The sequence below is a fragment of the Monodon monoceros genome, unplaced genomic scaffold (assembly GCF_005190385.1).
Source record: "Monodon monoceros isolate NGI ecotype Baffin Bay Population unplaced genomic scaffold, NGI_Narwhal_1 Super_Scaffold_20, whole genome shotgun sequence".
Lineage (NCBI taxonomy): Eukaryota > Metazoa > Chordata > Mammalia > Artiodactyla > Monodontidae > Monodon > Monodon monoceros.
The window spans coordinates 85,861,603-85,876,549 of NW_021703777.1; the positions used below are offsets into that span (position 1 = coordinate 85,861,603).

Below are 14,947 nucleotides of genomic sequence, written 5' to 3' on the forward strand. Positions count from 1 at the left end.
GGGCTTCCTTGGTGGCACAGTGGTTGGGAATCCGCCTGCCAGTGCAGGGGACACGGGTTCGAGCCCTGGTCCGGGAGGATCCCACATGCCTTGGAGCAACTAGGCCCGTGCGTCACGACTACGGAGCCTGCACTCTAGAGCCCGCAAGCCACAACTACTGAGCCCGCGTGCCACAACTACTGAAGCCCGCGCGCCTGGAGCCCGTGCTCCGCCACAGGAGAGGCCACCGCAATGAGAGGCCCGCGCACCGCAACGAAGGGTGGCCCCCGCTCGCTGCAACTAGAGGGGGCCCGGGCGCAGCAACGAAGACCCAACACAGACAAAAATAAAAAAAATAAAAAAAAAAAATGGGGTTGCCAGGCAACTGTAAATGTTGAGATGTATGAGGGTAAGGATCAACGGTTCAGGAATCTGAGAAACACGACCTGAGTAAGGCTGAAGCACAGACTCCCAGAGCTCATCATTCAACAAGAGTGGAACACAGAGTAACTTCGGAAATGTTTTCTTCAGAGACGCCACGCACTCTGCCCTGACTCCTCAGCCCCTCCTCACAGAAGAAAAGTCCTTCCTTCAAGACGGTCTCAGGCACACTAGTGTTTAACTGGACCAATCAGATGCAGGGAGGCGGGACTCGTTTTCTGTACTGCCTGAAGCCCGCCAAACGCCCTGACACCTCTGCGCATGCTCAAATCCTTCTGCTCCTGGCACGCTATTTGGAGCGGTTTGCGCATGTGCGAGAGCGAGACGTAGATGTTTGTCCCAAGGCCTTCCCGTACCGTCCAGGCGGCGAGTCGCCTCGTGGTTTCGGAGTGTGTCCGGCGTGTGTTAGTTGTTCTCCGGCAGCAGTCGCCACTGCGGACATGAACCGCGAGAGCTTCGCGGCGGGCGAGCGGCTGGTGTCGCCGGCTTACGTGCGGCAGGGCTGTGAGGCCCGCCGCTCGCACGAGCACCTCATACGGCTGCTTCTGGAGAAGGTACCGAGCTTTCGGGTCCCTCCCTAGCTGCCGCGCCCCCCAGGCTCCGGCTCCGCCCAGCGCCCCTGTTAGTTCCAGGACCTGCCTCACCTGCTCGTGTTTGCTGGTTGAGCCCTGTCCCCAGAGTCTTTCGCAGTTGGGCATGCCATATGCCGGCTTGCGCCGTTCAGCTCCTTCTCAGCCTCGCCAATGCTGGCAAAAACCCAGAGAGTGTTATTAGGGGATGTAGGGAGTTCGGAATGTCGAGCCCTTTTTTTTTTTTTTCCTAACTTCGGGTTGGGGAAGCGAGGGGAAGGCCGTCATGATTTACTTTTTCGTTTGCGGATAGGGCAAAGTTCGTGTCTTCCATCTTTCACTACTCCTGGGGAACACATGATATTTATAAACTACGATATACTAACTCGAAGCAGGTGATGCTGAGGAACTTCACAGGTCTCGTTCTTTCCAGCATCCTGAATTTTAATGTCACTAAAGTTTGACAACCCTAGTTCTAACACCCTGGTGTGAAAAATCCTAGTTGAAGATAAGGTTTATTCGTTTTCAGTTACTTTTCACTGCAACTTTAAACCTGAGTAATCTCATTGTATTTATCACTTCTCGCAGCATCGTGTGGATAATTGTAATATAGTGTAACACAAACATTTTGCCTATTCAGAGTTTCTTCAGAGTGCTGAATTTATGTCTGAATTTTAGAAAACAAGGAGCATGGCAAAATGTGCATGGAAAAGTTTTAAAGTTCATTGAAGTAGGGTTCTGGGGAATGATGGTTTTTTAAATATAGTCATAAGCCTTTTTTTGTTTTCTCTTTTCTTTTCTTAAGGGCAAGTGTCCAGAGGATGGTTGGGATGAAAGTACACTTGAACTCTTTTTACATGAACTTGCAATCATGGATAGCAACAATTTCCTGGGAAATTGTGGTGTGGGAGAAAGGGAAGGGAGAGTGGCATCTGCATTAGTTGCTCGGCGACATTACAGGTATGATTTTTTTAAGTACAGAGCATTTCCTTTTCCCTTTTCTCTTTTTTTTTTTGTTAAAAACAATAGTGGCAGTATTAATCATATTAAATTATAAAATGTCCGTGTGTAACCTACTTCTTGTTTAAATGGGCATGTGAACTAGATGCAACAGGGAGATGGAAACAATGTACCTGAGTAGGTGCTTTTCAGGACAATAGGGTAAAAGTTCTAATATGAGGTGGTTATACCCTGTCAGCTTCTGGGTGATTAAGGATACTGGCTGTACGTTCTGTTAAGAATGTTTGTACTGTCTATACATTCTGTTAAGAGTGTTTAACCTAATAAACCTATTTGGTTGTTAAGAGTTTAAAATATGCTAAGGTTGTTTATAGTTTTCCATGTTTCTTTTCTAACATGGCAAGTTTTTTTAGAGAATGGTATATTTATAGAACTTTAACGTCATTCATCTGCATCTAAACTGAATCCCATTTTATAAATATCTTGCTTGTTGCAGTAGATGTAGGAAAGGTATATTACAATTTTAGATTATTAAGTCACTTTTTTCTTTTGCATTATTCAGAAAGCTTTTCATCAATTCTGATAACCATTTAGTTGTTAGTGGTTCCAAATATGATCATTTCTCTGTTCTCCAACCTTTCTGTGAAATATAGGTAAACTCTTTAAAACTCCCATCTTCCATGATTTTAAATCATGATGAAATTTTCCTAGGAATAGTAGAATTTTATTTCAGCCGAAACTATTGCAGTCAAAACTAATGATAATGAATGTATGACCTGGATGAAAAACTAATGGTTAAAAATAAGGTGATAACATGGTTGATAATATATGTTAAAAAATGCTTAGTATATGAGATTGCAGTGGTAATAGAGTGTGACACGTGTTCTGTGATAATTCCAGTGTGCAGAATTTCTGATCTAGGCAACTATAAATGACAAACAGACTTTTGATTTTGAAGTGTATTCAGAGGTATCTTTAAATAGTGTATAACATGATTAAATTTAAAATGAGTGGATTTGCACACTAATTTTCAAGGAGCATGTACTTCTTCTAAACTTAAGGCAGTATTTGAAACATCAGCTCATCCCTGTTAGAAGTTAGCTCACTGCTCTGATTAGGGAAATGGGAAGAAAGAAGAGAATTTAATGTTGCATATATCCTGGTTTTCTATTGCTGTATAACAAACCACCTCAAAACATAGTGGCTTAAAACAGTCATTTATTTTGTTACCTCTGACAGGTTACCTGGACTCAGCAGGTGATTATTGCTTCAGGTCTCTCATGCAGTACAGTCAGGTGTTGGCTGAGAGTTTAGTCATCTGAAGGTTCAACTGGGCAGTTTATCCAAGTTGAGTCACTCAGATGGCTGGGAGCTCAGATGGCCTCTCCAAGTGGCTTGGCTTGGGCTTTCCCCAGCATAGCAGCTGGCTTTGAAGAGAGGACCCCCTGCCCCCCACCTCCCCTTGAGCAAACCCTTCAAGAGGCCAGATAGAAGCTATAAGGCTTCTTATGACCTAGCTCAGAAGTTCCAGACCATCACTTCTGCTAGATTCTTCCAGACCAAGCAAGTCACTAAGGCCAGCCCAGATTCAGATAGAGAGGAATTAGACCCCATCTCTTGGTGTGGCAGTGGCCTATGGGCATAGGGAGAAAAGGAATTGATGGTGGCCATGATGAAGACTAGCTACCACAGCATACTTGATGAATTTGTTTTGATTTAATTAGATATTTTCACGTTATTAATAGTCAAGTATAGTGTTTATTTGGTTATTGTATTTGTATACTTATACAGTGGATTACTTAGAACACTGAATATTTTTGTCCAGTTGTTGGCCATTTTTTGCTTAGGTTCATTCATGGAATTGGACGATCGGGTGATATTTCTGCTGTGCAACCCAAAGCTGCAGGTTCTAGCCTTTTGAACAAAATTACCAATTCTTTGGTCCTGGACATCATAAAATTGGCTGGTATGTACTGTGTTAATCATAATACTTTTGGCTGACCAGTCACACAAACCTTTGCCTAATTTCTTTTATTAATGCTTTTCTCCAAAAAGAGTATAAAATGGCTTTTGAAAAGCTATATATATATAAAACTTTTAGAATAAGATAGAAAGTCAGAGCCATAAGCCTGGAGGATGAATTTAGCAGTGAGCTTCCTGAGTGTGAGTACAGAAGAATAAGCGCTAGTCTGTTAACTCTTTTTATTTGATAGAAGTATATCATTTCTTTAAGAAGGATGCTGTTTTTTTAGTGGAATAACTAACTTCTGTTTTTCTTCTTATTTGCAGGTGTCCATACAGTGACCAACTGCTTTGTAGTTCCGATGGCAACTGGTATGAGTCTAACCCTGTGTTTCTTAACATTACGACACAAAAGACCAAAAGCAAAGTACATTATATGGCCACGAATAGACCAGAAGTCCTGCTTTAAATCCATGATCACTGCAGGTAAAAGAAGAGAAGTAACATATATGTTTTTCAATGTCACAGAAAATTCGAACTTTTTATATAGAGCTAGATAAATGAAAAAGAAACTAAACCTGTTCCTATTCCTTCTTTTTATTGTGGTAAAATATACATAACAAAATTTACCCTTTTAACAAAACATTTTTAAATGCATAGTTCCTTGACATTAACTACATTCTTCTTCTTGTGGACCATCACTGCCATCTCGCTACAGAACTTTTTCATCCTCTGAAACTGAAACTCTACCTATTAAACAATAACTCTCCCCTCCCCACCACCCTCAGTCCCTAGCAATCACTATTCTACTTTCTGTCTCTATAAATTTGTCCTTCATATAGGTGGAATTATAGAATATTTGTCCTTTTGTGACTGGTTTATTTGACTTAGCATAATGTCTTTAAGGTTCATCCATGTTATAGCATGTGCCAGAATTTCTTTCCTTTTTTAGGACTCCCATTGTATATATATCCCACATTTTGTTTATTCATTCATTCATTCACTGGTGCACACTTGGGTTGGGTTGCTTCCACCTTTTGGCTGTGGTGAATAATGCTGCTATGAACATGGAGGTACAAATACCTGTTTGAGTCCCTGCTTTGAATTCTTTTCAGTACACTCTAAGAAATGGAAGTGTTATGTCGTATGTCCCTATTCTTTAAAATGGGGATATGATTACCTGCCTCAGAAGACTGTTTTCAGAATTAAGTGGGATGACATGTGAAATGCCCAACAATAATCCCTGGAGCATAAGAGGTGCTTCAGGAATGTTTGTTCTGTATACATGAGTGGAGTACACGTAAATAATTACCATGAATCAAAGTACGAGGATACAGGCATCATTGAGTATAGATGAGACAAAAACTTTAAGTTGGTATTTTAGTATTTGGCTTGCTTAGGTCAAGTTGAATTTGAGAATTTAAAGTTATTTTTTGAATGGCCTCAGTCTGTTGTATGAAATGAACAGTATTGGGCTGTAATTAAACTGCATAAATAATCCTAAAGAAACTCGTGTAAAGGGATTCATAATAAGGACATATAGCAGAAATGGGTAGACTTTTAAAAGGTTTATTTTAAGTGGCATAAAGCTGTCAAGTCTGTTAATTTGCAAACTATTAACCAAAGAACTGATAACCAAACTTAGAGAAAGATTGGCATATTGAAAAACTGTAAACTTTTTCCAAATGATGTTATGACTTGGACTGTGTTATGTTCTTAGGAAGCAAGATGGTTGTATTCTTAAAAAAACCCAAAAACTTGCATCATAGTTGTTTGAAAACAAAAATAGGGTTGAGTGTAGAGAATTTGAGAAATAATAGAGAATTAACTGTCCTTAGGAAGTTACTTATTTAAGTAAAATTTTCTTTGTTTTAATAGCTGTATAGATATGAAACTTAGAGTTCTGTGGACCACCGTATATGAATTGATGATTTTATAGTGGCTGAAGTTTTATATTTCTGTAGATAGAATGCGGACAACTTGACATGGATTCTAAAACAGAAGACTACTTGCCTGTAACTTTGCTTTAAATTGCTGTGTGACCTTGGGGAAGGCACTTAATCTTCCTAAACTTTGACTCCCTTATCTTTGAAGTGAGTGAGTTGAGCTAAATGGTTTCTGAATCCCTCATAGCTCTTAAATCCACAAATCTAGCCTGCTGCTAGATCTGGTATTTGAGAAGACTGAAGATGTGAATACATAACTCGCGTGCAAGACAATTTTTATATTTAAATTATAGAAGGCTTTTGTAAGCTGTGAGATAGGTCTACTAAAATGTCTTGTATTTTTCTTTAGAGGTAAAACATTACGTTGATGATTGTGATTTTTTTCGATACTTGAGCTATTATTTTTGTTCATCTCTGAAATAAAGAGAAATTTAAAATAAAACTTAAATGTTGCCAGAGAATGAGTAGGTTTACTTTTCTATGGACTGAAATTGAACTGGGCTAAGTGACCCTTTTTGTCATCAGTGACTCTTTATTACTTTTGTAGGCCTCTATTTAACATTTGCTTCCTTACTTCCCAGAATTAGTCTTTCATGTCATATCAAAATGTTAAGTAGATTTGTGGTCCTAATTGTGGTCTAGATGCCACTCCACGGCATGTGGGATCTTCCCGGACCGGGGCACGAACCTGTGTCCCCTGCATCGGCAGGCGGACTCTCAACCACTGCGCCACCAGGGAAGCCCTTGACCTGCCTTTGACTCATGCTGGTATTAAGCCAGGTCTTTATTATTAGAGAAGGGTTCATTGACTAGGATAAATGTTTAAGAGTTTTTGTGTAGAATAGCACTGCTTCCTAGAGTCCACAATCTCCCCTTATTTCAGTTTATACTAACATTTTGGTTTCTGGTTGATTTGGTTAGGTTTTGAGCCTGTGGTGATAGAGAACGTTTTAGAAGGTGACGAGCTACGCACAGACCTGAAAGCAGTGGAGGCTAAAGTCCACGAACTTGGGCCTGATTACGTTCTTTGTGTTCATTCTACTACATCCTGTTTTGCTCCAAGGGTGCCTGATAGGTAAATGATTTGTGAATATTGTCCTTCAGTGTTCATTAGTCTTTTACATAAAATGCACTTATACTAATTCTCAAAGATGCCTAAATAACATTTGGCAGTAAATACTACGTGAATGGACTGTTGAAGAAACAACATAATGGCTTGGGAAAATAAAAATTAGATATAGAAGAAGGAAAAACAACTAGTACCAAGTGGAGATCCTTTTATCACCTGAGTAGGTGCAGAGCATCTCTGTTTTCTTGCTCTTCTTTATGTTTCTGGACATCTTGCATCTTTTTCCTTATTGTTTAATAGAAATCTCTAAGCTAAATTTTGGATTTACATACTTGTTTTTATTGCCATCTCCACTTTGATCTTACAGTTAGTTTTCATATAGAGGAACTATCAGTATTAACAGATTTTAAAGAGAAAATTTTAGAATTATTGTCCTCTGATTTTTTTTTAATTGCAAGACTAACCCAGATATACAGTTAGGTATGTAATTGTCTTTGCATTTTGAGAAAAATGCAGATATTTAAGAAAATTTTTTTTAAAAAGGCAAATGTTTGCTTTTCTGAAGGATGGCTGCAAATTTTTATTCTGAAAATGTAGTAGGCTTAGGTATAGTAATAAATATTTCTAGTTTTGACAGCAACCGTTGGTTTCATTTTAACATTTTGAACAGAAGTGCTAATAATTTGCAAAGAAACTATTGCTTGGACTATTTTCGTAGCATCAAGTTATACTTTGATTTTAATTCATGGAGTCATATAATTTGGCAGTAATTAATGCATGTTAGCTTTTACTATAGGCAGATTTTACGAGACAATTTTAAAACCCTGCTCTTGAAAATTTACCTTGCTTCATTCATGAGTCTGGATTCTATTTTCAGATCCTGTTGCATATGCTTTAGTTGTTTATTCATCACTTACCAATCAAATTTTAAATTTGTATTTAAATATTAAATAAGCATCTTTCTTCATTGATGTTTTTGCTATCTAGAAAAATTTTAATGTGGTTGAAATAAATTACATTTCTAAAAACACCATATGAATATTTGTATTAGTTAAATTATTTATCCTTGAGGATATCTTTGTTTTTCTTTCATTTTGACTAACTTTTTTTTTAATTGACGTATTTTTAATTGATGTATAGTTGATTTGCGGTGTTGTGTTAGTTTCTGGTGTACAGCAAAGTGATTCAGTTATACATATAGATATATATGTATATATCTATATAACATATATACACACATACATATATATGTATATTCTTTTTTGTATCTTTTTCATTATGGTTTATTATAGGGTATTGAATATAGTTCCCTGTGCTATACAGTATGACCTTGTGGTTTGTTTATTTTATATACAGTAGCTTGTATCTGCTAATCCCAGACTCCTAATTTATCCCTCCCCTAGCCTCTTTCCCTTTTGGTAACCATAAATTTGTTTTCTGTGTCTGTGAGTCTGTTTCTGTTTTGTAAGTTCATTTGTATCATATTTTACATTCCACATATAAGTGATATCAAATTGTATTTGTTTTTCTCTGACTTCTCTTCGTATGGTAATCTCTAGGTCTGTCCATGTTGCTGCAAATGTCATTATTTCATTCTTTTTTATGTCTGAGTAGTATTCCATTATATATACTGACCACATCTTTATCCATTCATCTGTAGATGCACATTTAAGTTGCTTCCATATCTTGGCTATTGTACCTAGTGCTGTTATGAATATAGGGGTGCATGTATCTTTTTGAATTAGAATTTTGTCTGTGTATATGTCCAGGATTGGGATTGTTGGATCCTATGGCTACTCTATTTTTAGTTTTTTTAAGGAACCTTCATAGTCTTCTCTGTAGTAGCTGTACCAGTTTACATTCCCACCAACAGCGTAGGAGGGTTCCCTTTTCTCCACACCTTCTCCAGCATTTATTAATTGTAGACTTTTTAATGAAGGCCATTCTGACTGGTGTGAGGTGATACCTCATTGTAGTTTTGATTTGCATCTCTCTAATACTTAGCGATGTTGAGCATCTCTTCATGTGCCCATTGGCCATCTGTATCATTTTGAATAACTGTTTTGGAATGTTTACAGTATGCCTGGTATAGTGCTAAGTACATTTTACATGCATTTTCTCCTTTGGAAAAAACCAAAAAGGTTTTTTTTCAGTCAACAGAATTCTCATATACTATTTTTTGGTGGTGTTACATAACGAATGTTTCTGATTAGAGTGAACTTTAGGAAAATGGTGATGCTCAGTTATTAGTAATATGTTTGAATTTCTGATTTTATTAAATTTAAAAATACATTTTGATTTCTTTAAGTTTAATTCCTTTATAGTCTTAATTTGAACATATATATTGTCTTTATTAGTTAACTGGACAGAGAGTACTGTGGGGCAAAATCAAAGAAAATGTTAAAAAAAAGAAGAGTATCATTTCTTCAAATTGAGAAACACCTTAAATTGGCTTCTAAGTTAGAATACAATCTGATTCACATGGAAAATATTTTTTCTGCTTCTCTTTGCCTTTCTCATACACATTGAAAATATTAGCAAATTTGATCAATTCAGAATATTTAAAACTACTCAAGTGATTTTAAAAAAACAGTACTTTATGTTATTATAGTGCCTTACTCTCAAGGAAGCTTGTTATCAAGGAATACTTTCATTAGAACACAAACATGTGAAAGTGCGCTTTATGAAGAAAAGACTTGTGTGTATCCCAGAAGGTCCATTTTGTTAAAAACAAAACCTGATTAGTTTTCTGCTTGATTTGTGAGGTTTATGAAAATGAGTGATAAAATAAGTTTTTAATTCATAAAACTTTTAGGGAAGTAAATTGAAAACTTCTGACAGTTGAATAATGTTAGTTCTGTTTGTAGTTTAAAAACATATTAATGCACAGCTACTATAAAAGGAAAATGTATTCTGTGTAAGTTGATAATTAAACCATATAATATATATTTGTAGTACATTTATCTGAGAAATAATTTTTATTCTCTCAAAATGCTTTACTTCCAAATTTTTTATACTGTAGACAGAACGCTTTTTAAAAATTAATTTTATCAAACCATAGGATTTAGTTTTAGCTTCATAGTGTGAAGACATTTCTGTTAGAGATGACTTCAGTCACAAGTATTATTTGGTTTTGCAAGGGAACATCATTTATTACACTCTAATTGAAATTTATTACCTTACTTTGCATAAAGCTAGACTCTCAGATTGTTTTAATATGGGGAGTGTCAAATGAAGGAGTACGAGTGAATTTAAAACCAGCAGCTATTTAAAAGATTCTTTAATATCCAAGTTGTTGGAAAATGTTATTTTGGTACTGAAATATTTTAATGTTCTGTATTTTTTAATACATTAAAGTCTATTTGAAAATGTATTTTTTACTTTATGAGATGCTTAATGTGAGATTTCTTAACATTTCAAGATATGCTGATTATTTTGTGGATATTAGCTTAGGATGATAAGCAACCGAAAGCATTTAAAAATGAGCATATCAACCTTGTAAGAGGTCTTTATAAATAATCTGCTTCTTGCTTTTTATATAGGAAATTTTCAGGTGATTTAAAAGCTACCATCTATGTAAGATTTTTCTAACTACACATTTTCTTATTTATTGGTGACATTAATTTAAAAGCTTTTTCAAGTTTATACTTAAATGCCTGCTATGCATTTCCAAGGTGCCAAACTATATGCTAAAATACTGCTGTAGAAATTTCAGTTTGTCTTTTTTTCCCCCTAGTATACTTTAAGGATAACTATTAAATTAAAAACGTTTTCTCATAATTTATTAAGGCAGAGTATGAACATGTCTTTCTATTGAATATGTTTATAGATTAGAAGAACTGGCTGTGATTTGTGCTAATTATGACATTCCACATATAGTTAACAATGCTTATGGAGTGCAGTCTTCAAAGTGCATGCACCTCATTCAGCAGGTAAGAGAGTTTCCAAAGATACGTCAGGGAAAAATGGATTTTAACATATTTGGGATTATTACTTTGTTTTTCTTACAACCTAATACAGAAAAACGGTTAATCTAGCATCTTCTAATTCATGGAGCATTAGAAAATTGCATCCAGTAGTCACTCAGTAAAAGTCATTATTCTTTGCTAGCATCATTGGACTATAGTTTTGGTCAGCACCAACATGGAAATACTTTAGTAGCTTATTTTTTTAACTTTCTGAGAATGTTCCATTGCCAATGCTTTTTTCATTTTTCTAATATAGTGGATTATAGTGTTTTTAAAACTATTGATTACTGAAAATGACTTCATTTGTAAACATTCTAGTGTATAACTATGGAGTTGGCAGGTTTTTAAAAACTGTGATTTTATTTTTTTTTATTTTTATAAGCATCACCTAGATCCCAGTCATCTGTTTTAGATTCTTATTTTTAAAACATGTCTGAGCTTCCCATCCCACTCAGAGTAAGAGTCCCACTCAGAGTAAGAGTCCCATCCCACACAGCCATGGCTCTGTGTCCTCAGGCATCTGCAGCTTCCCTGATTTCATTTCCTGCTGCTCTCCCTCTTACCCACCCTCCTGGCACATTTGCCTCCTTTCTCTTCCTCTCTTGTGCTACCCGTGTGCACCCCACTCCTGCTCATACCTCTTGTTAGGTTGCTTTTCAAGAGAGTTGTGTGGCTTGTTACCTGACTTTCTTTAGATTGATGAGACTTTCTCAGACACCTTACATAAATAGCACCTTCTTCCTTGCCAGCATTTTCTATCCCTCTTTTTCTGTTTTGCCATATTCATTGATTTTAAAGTACACATTTTTCCATGTTATATCTCTGAAATTGAGGTGTCTTATAATGTTAATTGGCAATGTTTATTCTTACCTAGTGGTATGTAAAGTAATGGTGCTTCTTGAAATTGATGGCCTCTTGCTCTTTTTCTCCATAGCACTTGTCACCATTTGATATGATGTTTGTTTACTGTCTACTTATTGGTAGTGATTAGAATTAAGGTTCTGTTAGGGAAAGGACTTTGTTTTGTTCACTGTTATGTCCTCAATACTTAGGACAGTACCTGGTACATAACTGGCACTCAATAATAATTGGTTACTCAGGGCTTCCCTGGTGGCGTGGGGGTTGAGTCCGCCTGCCGATGCAGATGCAGGGGACGTGGGTTCGTGCCCTGGTCCGGGAGGATCTCACGTGCCCTGGAGCGGCTGGGCCCGTGAGCCATGGCTGCTGAGCCTGCGCGTCCGGAGCCTGTGCTCCGCAATGGGAGAGGCCACAGCAGTGAGAGGCCTGCGTACCGCAAAAAAAAAAAATAATAATAATAATTGGTTACTCAAACAATTGAATGAATAAATGATGTATTACATTTACTTACAGTGATTAATTACACTGTATCAGGATATGGATAGATACTATCTTTGTATGATATGAATTTTCTGATTTGCGTGCATAATGATGTTAGTCAAATATTCAGTTTTGACACACATGTGATTTGTGTTATGTGGATAAGAGTTATTCACAGATTATCTGTGGCCTTCTGCCATGTAGTGGTGAATGCTCCTTAGCCCTATAGATCCTATCTCATAAATTTTTTTGTTTTCTTTTTTGTTATTTTGAGTACTAGTATTATCTCTGATATAAATATGGTTTATACAGTAGTATTAGCTGATTTGCTTAATTTCTTTACTCAAACCTTGTACCAGTTAGTATGTAACTGACTGCAAGTAACAAAAACCCAACCCAAATTAGCTTAATCAATAAGGAAATAGATTAGTTTACATAACAAAAGAAGTCCAGAGGTGGAATGGTTGTATGCATGGTATTCGAGGGTTTCTTAAAACCTTTGAGGAAGACCATTTACTGTTTCCTTGGTATCCTTTTGCATTATTCCTTAACTTTTTAAGGCTTATCACAGTTTCAGACTAGATTATATCTAATTTGAATGGTAGCAGAGGAAGGTTGTACAGTTAGCTATGCTGGAAATCTTGAAAAAACATACTATTTCAGTGATTCATTTTTATTCCTCCTCCCCTTTTTCCTTTCTCCTCCTCTTTAATTTTTAGCAGCCTTAATTCTTTTAAAAGTCAGATATTCTAGCATTCCTAAAAGTTTAGAAAAGTGAGGAAGGGATAGAAGATCACTCATAACCCGGTTACCCTAACAATTACCCTTAATAATTTGTGTATCCCTTTTTTCTCTTTCTTTAATACATATACATATTGCTTTTTACATGGTTATAGCCATTGTGTACATTTAGTATTAACTTTCTAAAATGTAGTCAAAAGCATATTTAATTTTTAAACTTAAATATAAACTTAGATTATATTTCTATACTCTCCACATGCTTATAAAGTCTTCATTGATCAGTTTAATGGCTCCTTAACATTTACCCATATGTTATGTACTTAACTCAGCAGTGTTCATTGTTCTGGTGCTCATGACATATTTTTGAATACTAGAAAATTTGGTGGTGTAATTGAAGAGATTAAGACTCTTAAATGAAAACAAGCTCCAGGATACAATATGAAAGCTGCCCATGGAGTTGTGCATCACGAATACCCTACTTTGTCATCACCTCTCTTAATTCGTGAGGTGGTTTTACTAAAATTTTAACCAGAAAATAACACTATAAGATGGTAAATGAATTTTTATAAGGTAGCTGTTGTATTGTTGCAGATACTGTATTACCTTCTAGAATGGACATTTCTTAAAAAAAAAAAAAAAGCAGTACATAAAAATTGGCCCTCACAAAAAGAGATGGTGTCCCTATTGCTTTCAGCCAAATAAATACTTGGGTCTTATTCAGTGCTAGTTGTTTCATGACATTCTAAAAAATTAAAATTAGCTTTAATTTATCTCAGTAGTTTTTATCAGTTATACATACTGTTTACGGAGTACCCATACGCACCATGTGTCAGGCATCCTGCTAGATTTTTTTTTTTTTTTTTGCGGTACGCGGGCCTCTCACTGTTGTGGCCTCTCCCGTTGCGGACCACAGGCTCCAGATGCACAGGCTCAGCAGCCATGGCTCACGTGACTAGCCGCTCCGCGGCATGTGGGATCTTCCCGGACCGGGGCACGAACCCGTATGCCCTGCATCGGCAGGCGGACTCTCAACCACTGCACCACCAGGGAAGCCCCCTGCTAGACTTGTAAAGTTTATTAACTTAATCCTAACAGTTTAAGGTGTACTTCTCATTGTTTCCATTCTACAAGTGAGGAAACAAACTTGGAAGTATTAAGTGACTTGCCTAAGGTCCCAAGCTGCAAAATGGCCCATATAGTTCAGTGTGATTCCAAATCCCTTTATCTTCGTCTAAAAAACAAAGTACTAAAACTGGGAAGCTTTCTTGAGAAGATAGTATTGTACTAATCAAGCAAACAATGAAGAAAGAGGTATAACTAAAATGTTTCAGAATTGTTTTTTTTAGGGCAGTGTCCCAGAATGACTCAATGCTGAGCATATAGAGCATTCTGATATGCATATGTAGTCCCCAGGAAATTAGCTTTGCAGAACCTATACTTCTGACATATACTAAACTGACTAATTTAGGAGACTCATGGAATATGGATGTGAGGACACATTAATAGAGAGGGCTGTAGTAGAGCCACAAAAATACATAGAATTAAGGATTGTAAAGCTCCCCAAGTGTGGGAAGCAGCAACTTTGTATATTGAGAATTTGAGAGAAGTAGGTGTTATACTAGTTATTCATAGACCTGATTGTCAGTTCATTCAATAGATATTTGCAGGGTTCCCACGGATGTGCCAGGCAGCAGGGTAGGCACTGGAGATGCAGTAGTAAATACAACAAAATCTTTATCTTCATGGAACAGAAGCAGACGGTAAACAATAAGGATGACAGGTCTTGATAAATGCTCTAGAATTTGTGGGGGAGGAGTATCAGATGGTGTGATCCAGGAAGTCCTCTCTTGAGAAGTAACATTTGAGCAGAGTCCCGAGTGTTGTGAAGGCGTGAGCTGGGCAGCTCTCTGGAGAGATTCCAGACAGAAGGTAACATCAAATGCCAAGACATTGAGGCCGGGATGTGCTTGGAAT

At 36.9% G+C, this 14,947-nt stretch overlaps 1 protein-coding gene across 2 annotated transcripts in view; it reads left to right on the forward strand.

Annotated features, from left to right (window-relative positions):
- The first annotated feature begins 796 nt into the window (after positions 1-796).
- Positions 797-14,947, forward strand: part of SEPSECS (Sep (O-phosphoserine) tRNA:Sec (selenocysteine) tRNA synthase) — a 35,531-nt gene continuing 21,380 nt past the window's right edge. For both annotated transcript variants that reach the window (XM_029234531.1, XM_029234532.1), the window contains exons 1-6: positions 797-974; positions 1,795-1,949; positions 3,797-3,915; positions 4,239-4,397; positions 6,779-6,932; positions 10,756-10,858. In XM_029234531.1, coding sequence (XP_029090364.1) covers positions 861-974; positions 1,795-1,949; positions 3,797-3,915; positions 4,239-4,397; positions 6,779-6,932; positions 10,756-10,858 — 804 coding nt within the window. In that variant the 5' untranslated portion in view covers positions 797-860. The remainder of the gene's footprint in view (positions 975-1,794; positions 1,950-3,796; positions 3,916-4,238; positions 4,398-6,778; positions 6,933-10,755; positions 10,859-14,947) is intronic.